A 10,258-nucleotide genomic window follows, 5' to 3' on the forward strand; every position below is an offset into this window, starting at 1 on the left:
CTTAAGGAATCCAATTATACCACAAAGTATTCTTGGTGATTACCAAGATAGTGACTCTCTTCTATGTGTTAGTCTCTATGACTGGTTAGCGTGTTTCTATTTAAGTTGCAAGTGTCGTGGTCATTAATCACTGCCCACACAACTACATTAATCAGCCGAAAAAAATAGGCCCTTAGTCACAGCAATTGTTATTGATTCTATAAGTTCAAGATTGGTTCATGAAAATCTATAAAGCATGAGAGCACTTTTCAATTGGTCAAGCTGACCATCTATGTGTAAAGACTCTCTACAAGACCCGCAATCATGTCAAGACACCTAGCAATGAAAGAGTCTTCTCTTTGAGAAGCACGAGGATGCATGTAACTCAAGAAAAATGCAAAATCTAGCAGAAGGTTATGCGATCTTAAGCATGAGCACATTTCCGAGTGCGATCAAGCCAAGTGTGAGGGCCTTTTTAAAGCGTGAGGATGGAATTTGCATTAATATTGAGTCAGAGGCCGTAACACCAACGACTGATAAAGCAATTCCACATGTCTAAAGTCGTTGGAGCCCCAATGACTATATTCAGGAAGTGGGTGGGCGCTTTTCAAGCGCGAGGGCTGCTTTTAAACAGTAAGGTATATTTTGCCAAATTATCTAGACTTGCAATTAATGAGCTATAGGCTATTTGTAATGTTTCTTTATGATTTGGTATGAATATAAATACCCTTCATAAAAATTAGAATATAAGCGTGTGAATTCTTTAGTGCCCAAACTCTTACAAATTTATTACTCAACTTCTACACCAAATTCTTTCTTTGTATAGTGTCTTAAGTTGAGTTCTTTCATTCAACTATACTTGTAAAAGATTGTTGTGTAAGCCTAAGAACAAAACATAAGCTAAAGGGTTATTGTGTTAGCCTATGATCAAAACACATGGAGTTAGTTGTTGAGTTTTTATTAAAACTCAACGATTAAAGGGACTTAATGTGAGATTGAATCACTAAGGAAAGATGTTTATTGTTAGCTTGTAAAAATAAAAAGTTATTGAGTGAGCTTGCTAAAACCCAAGGTTTTTAAATCAAGTTTGATCTTAAGGATTATATATAAGGAGGATTGTTCTTGAACCACTATAAATTCCTTGTATCAATCTCTCCAACCCTTCCTCTCATCTTATTTTCATTTTATTGCATTTGTGATCCTTATGCTTGTCTACTTCAATTTAATTTCATAATTTGAAGTCACTAATTCAACCCATCGTTCTTAGTTCCAAGGAACAACAAGTGGAATTAGAGCTTAAATACTCATTCTCAAGCTTAATTATGAGGGTAAAGATTAAATGGCAACCAATAAAGGAATTCAACACCGTAAACTATTCTTTATAGATCCAACTATGCTTTTTGAAAGTTCCATATAGAAATCTATTTGGATTTATAGGGTAATGAGATTTGGGATTTGATGTGAATCCAAGTTCAAAGCTTAAAGAGATCCAAGATCCATTAATAGTACAAGAAGGCCCAATCACAAGGTCCAAATCCAAGAAGCTTCAACAAGCCATATTGGGTTTAATTAGGGACATTTGGAAAGTCCAAGAACTTCAACCCAATAAGGCATCCATGGAGGCCCAAGGAATAATATTTAACTTGTTTTCATGTTAATAACAATTAGGATTACATGTAGCCACCATACAAGTTAATGTGGTAATTAATACCAAGTAATGGCTATCAATGTGGGTAGTGGTTATTAAGAGCCACCATATACAAGTTAATGGGGTAATTAATACCAAGTAATGGCTATTAGTATGGATAGTGGTTACTAAGGCCATTTAAGAGTAAAAGTAATCATATGTGTGCGAGTCTATTTTAGTAGTGTGTGCATGGACTTGTACTCTATATAAACAAGTCCTTTTCTTTCTTTTAGAGCATGATTGAATTTGATATATGAAATTTTGTTTGAGTTTTATTGTGAGGAATTTTATCTTTAATTTCTTGCTTGAACTTTGCGACTTATCAAGCTTTATTCTAGCTTGTGGTGTCAAAATCTAAATCTTTGTTTTCTTGTTATTTATCAAACTTTCTTGTTTGTGGCATAAGAGGAAATTCAAAGTCTATCTTAGTATCTTTATCCTTGTTGGTAAAGGGGTTAAGTAGCATCCATCTTCTTACTTCAATCTTTGAACGATCCGAATTTGTGGATTAAATTAGTAATTTCTAGTTTTTTTCTAATTCAACTTATCATAGTATTTTTGCTATTAGGGAGTTAATTGATAAAACCTACAATTCCCATCATAAGTGGTATCAGAGCATTGGCTCAAGATTGAGGTTTGCGTATCCAAAACTATCTTTTAATTCTCAATATCTTGTGTTCATCTTATATTTTGCACCTTTTGCCATCTATTGTTCTTGTTATTATTTTTTTTAATCTTTATTCTTTTTATCTCAAGATTTTGTTTGCATATATCAAAAAAAAAAAAAAGAAATTCGTCCATAAAAAAAAATATCTTTGATATTCTTGTGCTAGATCTCAAATTACATAAAAAAAAATTGACTTTTCATATTCCATTGAGATCTATCTTTATAATTCTGTCTCTTTGTGTTCTTGATGATCTATCTTTGTTATTCATTTCTATTAGCCTATTTGTTACAAATTGTTCATTTCTTTAAGCCTACCTTATTATTTTTCTTGTTAGCCTACCTTCTTTTTTTATCATTGATTACTACATTCTTGAAATTTTGTTTGATTGAGAAACTTAGTTCATCTAAGAAATCAAAAGGCAAATTTGAGAGGTAAAAGGCAAGAGTGTGAGATCATTAGAAAAAAAAAAGCCAAAATTGAGTGTAAACACAAGTGGTATACATCAATTTTGAGTGAAAACACGTGAGGGAGTGTTGTGAGATCGTTTCTTTCTATTTTCTTTTATTAAAATTTTAGGTTTTACAATCATGTCAAAAGACACAAGTTCTTCTACAAATGACCATGTGATTCAAGCTATGCAACAACAATTCGAAAGAATGTTTAGTATGATGGCGGGAGTCAATGAAAAATTGGAAAGGCATGATGGCATCCTTAACCAATTACATGGAGAGCCTAGACAAAGGAGACGTCCACCAATTGACCAAGAGGACTATGAAGGAGAGGATGATTTGGATGATGATCAAGTCACCTTGTTGGGACAACGAATCAATCCTAGGAGACAAGCTCGGAGAGGACATCCAAATGATGATGTTGATCGCAACCTTGGAAGCATCAAAATGAAGATTCCTTCATTCCAAGGAAGAAATGATCCAGATGTGTACCTTGAATGGGAGAGGAAAGTGGAACTCATCTTCGAATGTCATAATTATTCGGAGGAGAAAAAGGTAAAACTTGCCGCTGTTGAGTTTAGTGATTATGCAATTGTTTGGTGGGATCAATTTTGCAAGGAAAGACGTAGATATGGAGAAAGACCCACGGAGTCTTGGAGAGAAATGAAGCAAATCATCAGAAAGAGGTTTGTTCCAAGCCACTACTATAGAGAGCTTCATCAAAGATTACAAACTCTAATTCAAGGATCCATGAGTGTGGAGGAGTATCACAGAGAAATGGAGAAGGCTATGATTAGAGCAAATGTGATAGAAGATCGTGAAGCTACCATGGCAAGGTTCTTGAGAGGGCTAAACAAAGACATTGCTGATGTTGTTGATTTGCAACATTATGTGGAGATTGAAGATATGGTGAATTTGGCCATGAAAGTGGAAAGGCAATTGAAAAGAAAGAGGTATGATTCTAAACCAAATATGGGTTCTTCTTCTTCTTGGAAAAATTCTTGGAGGAAAAAGGATGATAAACCTTTTACTAAGTCAAAAGTGGAAGAAACTAAACCTAAAATTGACTTGGGTAATAAGGGAAAGGGTGAGAATCAACCACCCCAAACTAGGGGAATCAAATGTTTTAAGTGTTTGGGTCATGGGCACATTGCTAGGGAATGTCCAAATAAGAAAGCTATGATTCTAAGGAATGGTGATATTGAGTCGGAGAGTGAGGGGGATAGTGATGATGATATGCCTTCTTTAGAAGATTGTAGTGATGTTGAATGTGCTAAGGGAGATAATCTTGTTGTTCAAAGAACATTGAGTTTGCAAAATAAACATGATGTCCATAGGGAGCAAAGGGAAAATTTGTTTCATACTCATTGTTTGATTTCTAACAAGTTGTACAACATGATTGTGGATAGTGGAAGTTGTACCAATGTAGCAAGCACTTTGCTAGTGGAGAAATTGAAGTTGCCTACTACCAAGCACCCAAGACCATACAAGTTGCAATGGCTTAATGAAAGTGGAGTTATAAAGGTAAATAAGCAAGTTTTAGTTTCGTTTCAAATTGGTAGATATAAGGATGAGGTGTTGTGTGATGTGTTGCCAATGTTGGTACGGACATATGTTGTTGGGGAGACCTTGGCAATATGATAGAAGGGCTAGTCATGATGGATTCAAAAATATGTATACTTTGACTATGGATGGAAAAAGGTTTAACCTTGGACCATTAACTCCAAAACAGATTTTTGAAGACCAAATGCGCATCAAGCAACAATATGAAGAAATGGGTTCTTCATTGGGAAACTCTTTGGGAAGGGAAACCTTTGAGAGTAAAGAAAAAGGTGAGATGAGTGAACCTAAAAATTCCAATTCTCTTGACCAAAATGGGAAACACAAGGTGAGAGAAAACAAGGAAGGTTCAAATGAAAGAAAAATGAGTGTTTGTGCAAAAATGAGTGATGTGAAGGAAGCTATGCTTTTGAGGCAACACATGCTTGTACTTATATACAAGGAGATTTTGCATATTTCTAACGAGATAACCAATTGTTTGCCTAGTGTTGTTGTTGATATTTTGCAGGCTTATGAAGATTTATTTCCGGAAGAAATTCCAAATTGTTTGCCACCTAAAAGAGGCATTGAGCACCAAATTGATTTCATACCCGGAGCAAGCATTCCAAATAGACCAGCATATAGATGTAATCCGGAGGAGACCAAGGAAATCGAAAAGTAAGTGAGTGAGCTTATGGAGAAGGGTTATGTTCGTGAAAGCATGAGTCCATGTCGTGCCGTCTTGTTAGTGCCTAAGAAAGATGGAACTTGGAGGATGTGTGTTGATTGTCGTGCCATCAACAAAATCACGGTGAAGTATAGACATCCCATTCCTAGGCTAGATGACATGTTGGATGAATTGCATGGTTCATATTTGTTTTCAAAAATTGATTTGAAATCTGGTTATCATCAAATTAGAATGAGAGAAGGTGATGAATGGAAAACAGGTTTTAAAACTAAACATGGTTTATACGAGTGGTTAGTAATGCCTTTTGGTTTAACTAATGCACCAAGCACTTTCATGAGATTGATGAATCATGTTTTAAGAGCATTCATAGGCAAATTTGTTGTTGTCTATTTTGATGATATCTTGGTTTATAGCAAAAATTTAGATGAGCATGTACAACATTTGACTTGTGTTTTTTATGTGCTTAGAGAAGAGAAGTTGTATGCTAATCTAAAGAAATGTTGTTTTTGCACTAATGAAATTACTTTTCTTGGATATATTGTCAATGACAAGGGTATTCATGTTGATCAAGAAAAGGTAAAAGTAATTAGAGAATGGCCAACACCCACAAGTGTAAGTGATGTAAGAAGCTTTCATGGTTTAGCTAGCTTTTATAGAAGGTTCATTAAGAATTTTTCTACCATAGCTGCACCTTTAACTGAATGCGTAAAAAAGAATGTTGATTTTAAGTGGGGAATTGAACAAGATGAGGCTTTTAACTTGCTAAAAGACAAATTAAGTTCTGCACCCTTGTTATCTTTGCCAAATTTTACTAAACCTTTTGAGATTGAGTGTGATGCAAGTGGCATAGGTATTGGAGGAGTTTTGATGCAAGAAGGCAAGCCCATAGCATTCTTTAGTGAAAAGCTAAGTGGAGCAAGTCTAAACTACCCTACATATGACAAAGAGTTCTATGCATTAGTGAGGGTTCTAAAGACATGGCAGCATTACCTTGGCTACAAAGAATTCATAATTCACACTGACCATGAGTCCTTGAAGTATCTCAAAGGACAAGGAAAGCTCAACAAGAGACATGCAAAATGGGTGGAATTCATTGAATCCTTTCCATACATCATTAAGTACAAGCAAGGGAAAGAAAATGTGGTGGCCGATGCATTGTCAAGAAGGTATGCCTTGATCTCTAAACTTGATGCAAAATTATTAGGATTTGAATACATAAAAGATCTGTATTTTAATGATCCTGATTTTGCTAATGTTTATGGGGTATGTGAGAAAGGGGGTTTTGATAAGTTCTATAAGTTTGATGGTTTTCTTTTTTGGGAAAACAAATTGTGTGTGCCACAAAGTTCTTTGAGAGAGTTACTTGTGAGAGAGGCACATAGTGGAGGTTTAATGGGACATTTTGGGATTAAGAAAACTTTGGAAATTTGGGTGACCATTTCTTTTGGCCACACATGAAAAGGGATGTTGAGAGAATTTGTGAGAAATGCATTACTTGCAAACAAGCCAAATCCAAAGCAATGCCTCATGGTTTGTATACACCTCTTCCCATACCAAATGAACCTTGGGTAGAAATTTCTATGGACTTTGTTTTAGGATTACCTAGGTCCAAGGGAGGGAGAGATTCGATTTTTGTTGTTGTGGATAGGTTTAGCAAAATGGCACATTTCATTCCATGTCACAAGACGGATGATGCAACCCATATTGCCATTCTATTCTTCAAGAAGATTGTAAGGCTACATGGAGTGCCAATGACCATTGTGAGTGATAGGGATGTCAAATTCCTAAGTCACTTTTGGAAGACTCTTTGGGGAAAGATGGGGACAAAGCTTTTGTATTCTACAACTTGTCATCCGCAAACAGATGGACAAACAGAGGTGGTCAATAGGATACTTGCAACACTTTTGAGGGCTATCATCCAAAGAAATCTGAAGAATTGGGAAGAATGTTTGCCACATGTGGAATTTGCTTACAATAGGAGTGTGCATGGTTCAACAAATTGCTCACCCTTTGAAGTTGTGTATGGATTCAATCCATTGACTCCATTAGATTTGCTACCATTACCGTTGGACAAAGCTAATTTAGAGGGGAAACAAAAAGCTGAATTCATCAAGACTTTGCATGAGAAGGTGCGTGCAAACATTGAGAAGAAGACACTCCAATATGAAAAGCAACACAACAAAGGGAGGAAGCAAGTCATTTTTGAGCCTGGAGATTGGGTGTGGGTGCACTTGAGGAAGGAAAGATTTCCTAACCAAAGGAAATCAAACCTTATGCCAAGAGGAGATGGTCCTTTTAGAGTGCTTCAACGCATCAACAACAATGCCTACAAGCTAGAACTTCCAAGTGAGTATGGCAATGTTAGTGCTACTTTCAATGTTAGTGACTTGTCTTTGTTTGATGTAGGTGATGAAGATGATGGAGCTGATTTGTGGACAAATCCTTTTGAAGAAAGGGGGAATGATGTGAATCCAAGTTCAAAGCTTAAAGAGATCCAAGATCCATTAATAGTACAAGAAGGCCCAACAACAAGGTCCAAATCCAAGAAGTTTCAACAAGCCATATTGGGTTTAATTAGGGACATTTGGAAAGTCCAAGAACTTCAACCCAATAAGGCATCCATGGAGGCCCAAGGAATAATATTTAACTTGTTTTCATGTTAATAACAATTAGGGTTACATGTAGCCACCATACAAGTTAATGTGGTAATTAATACCAAGTAATGGCTATCAATGTGGGTAGTGGTTATTAAGAGCCACCATATACAAGTTAATGGGGTAATTAATACCAAGTAATGGCTATTAGTGTGGATAGTGGTTACTAAGGCCATTTAAGAGTAAAAGTAATCCTATGTGTGTGAGTCTATTTTAGTAGTGTGTGCATGGACTTGTACTCTATATAAACAAGTCCTTTTCTTTCTTTTAGAGCATGATTGAATTTGATATATGAAATTTTGTTTGAGTTTTATTGTGAGGAATTTTGTCTTTAATTTCTTGCTTGAACTTTGCGACTTATCAAGCTTTATTCTAGCTTGTGGTGTCAAAATCTAAATCTTTGTTTTCTTGTTATTTATCAAACTTTCTTGTTTGTGGCATAAGAGGAAATTCAAAGTCTATCTTAGTATCTTTATCCTTGTTGGTAAAGGGGTTAAGTAGCATCCATCTTCTTACTTCAATCTTTGAACGATCCGAATTTGTGGATTAAATTGGTAATTTCTAGTTTTCTTCTAATTCAACTTATCATAGTATTTTTGCTATTGGGGAGTTAATTGATGAAACCTACAATTCCTATCAGGATTATACTACGAAAGAATGAAAACCTCCCACTGAATAAAAGAATGGACAAGAAAGAATTCTTTCTAAAGAAGAATGGGTAGATGCTCACAAGAAATAAAATCATAAAAATAAGCAAGCAATCGCTATTCTTGTGAGTTTTCTATCAAGAGAAGAATGTAGGAGAGTATGACATTGCACAATAGCACATCAAATTTGAACTACCTTGGAGAACTATTATAAAGGTACTAAATAAGTCAAATCAAGGAAGATCTAAATGTATGTCACCAAATATGAGATGTTGAAGATGAAGTCAAATGAATCCATCACTGACATGGCAAATAGGCTTCTTACCATTGTCAACATAGGAAGACTTGGCAAACATTATGAGCTTATGGATATCAACGACAAGATTATATGGAGTCTTCCTTTGGATAAATATAAAGCTAGAGTGGCTATCATTGAAGAAGCCAACAAGGACCTTGAAAAAATACCAACAGATGTTCTCATAGATAAAATTCTCATCCATAAAATATCTCTAGTCAAGGATGAGTTTGATAGGTGTTGGGAGAAGAAGGCATAAGCACTCAAAGCTAGCACAAGAGTTGAAGAGGGAAGTGATAACCCAAGTGATGATGATGACCATAAGGGAGCTCAAAGTAAAAGTGATGATGTGACCTTAATTACAAAGCATATAAAGAGGATTCTAGAGGCTAAAGAAAAAGCAACAAGCTCTTAATTAACAAAAAGCCTTCCTCCAAGCTTAGACTAAGCAAGAATAAAACGAATGAAATTACTTGCTATGAATATGGAAAGCAAGAAAACATGGAAACTGGATTGTCTTAAATATCTAAATAGGAAGAAGGAAGGCAAAGAAAAGAAAAAAGAAGATTGAAGGTTACTTGGAGTAATGTGTCATGGCCGACCATGAGGATTCATGAGGTATGCTCTATTTCCCACTCTTGTGATTCATCTTCTTCTTCTTTATCTAGTCAATCTTTCGATGATGATATATTGGGTGATAAGGATGAGCATTTACAAAACATACTATTAAAATTAAATTTCTATAAGAATAAATGCTCCAACCTAGAAAAAGAATTTGAGCTTTAAAAGAAAGAATTACTTCTCTTAAAATTTCCAATAAGGAATTAAGGAAATCATTTGAGGAAGTTTCAAATGAAAAATAATTTAAGGAGAATAACTCTTTTAAAAAGTGAAGTTGAAGAATTTTAAGAGTTTAATCTCTAAGTTTCACAAAGGAAAAGAGTCTCTTGATATACTAGTTGTATTTCAAAGACCACCCCTTGTGAGACATGGACTTGATTTAATGAAGCACCCTCATCCACATCTCCAATATCCAACACAATCACATTTGTGAATGCCACTCAACCTCCAATGGTTGAAAGAATTCCTAAAGGAGCTTCAAAGGCCAAAGCACACACTAAACCCCCCACTCAAAAGAAGAAATAGATAGCACCGTAAGTTCCTAAGGTTAAGCCAAAAGGAGCAAAGTATGCATACATGTATAGGCAAATAAAAGTTAATAAACATGCTATTGTATATGTAAAAATATAGCATATGTATTGAGGTCTAAACCTCAAGCAAAAATGGGCAAAGAAGACCAACTCTTATTCCTCTTTATATCCAAAGATCATTTGCCACTATTGTATATGGTTTTTCATGTAATTGCCAAATGTAAAATAAGAAAGATGCATCTTTTTATGGATGACTTTTCCAAGCTAACCTGTAAAGGTCCAACCTTGTTTGGGTATCTAAAATCAAGTGAATTGACTTTTTTTGGTAGGTGTTTCTTAAATCCACAAGCATAAATCTTTGGCATGTTGATAGTGGATGTTCAAAGCACATCGATGGGAGACAACAACCTCTTTGTAATTGTCAAAAACTATAATGGCGGGCAAGTTACATTTGGTAATGATGCCAAGAGTAAGGTAATTGGTATTGATTGGTAAGAATGA

At 35.2% G+C, this 10,258-nt stretch overlaps 1 protein-coding gene across 1 annotated transcript; it reads left to right on the forward strand.

Annotated features, from left to right (window-relative positions):
• Positions 1–2,921: 2,921 nt before the first annotated feature.
• On the forward strand, positions 2,922–7,589 carry LOC125370017 (the record flags this gene model as incomplete). Its single annotated transcript, XM_048373585.1, is given in 9 exon segments — positions 2,922–4,138; positions 4,217–4,388; positions 4,390–4,561; positions 5,006–5,631; positions 5,667–5,669; positions 5,725–6,150; positions 6,370–6,415; positions 7,003–7,356; positions 7,426–7,589. Coding segments are annotated over 9 exon segments (3,180 nt in total), but the record flags the coding sequence as incomplete, so codon positions are not given.
• Between the last annotated feature and the right edge of the window lie 2,669 nt (positions 7,590–10,258).

The sequence above is a fragment of the Ricinus communis genome, chromosome 5, assembly GCF_019578655.1.
Source record: "Ricinus communis isolate WT05 ecotype wild-type chromosome 5, ASM1957865v1, whole genome shotgun sequence".
Taxonomy (NCBI): Eukaryota; Viridiplantae; Streptophyta; class Magnoliopsida; order Malpighiales; family Euphorbiaceae; genus Ricinus; species Ricinus communis.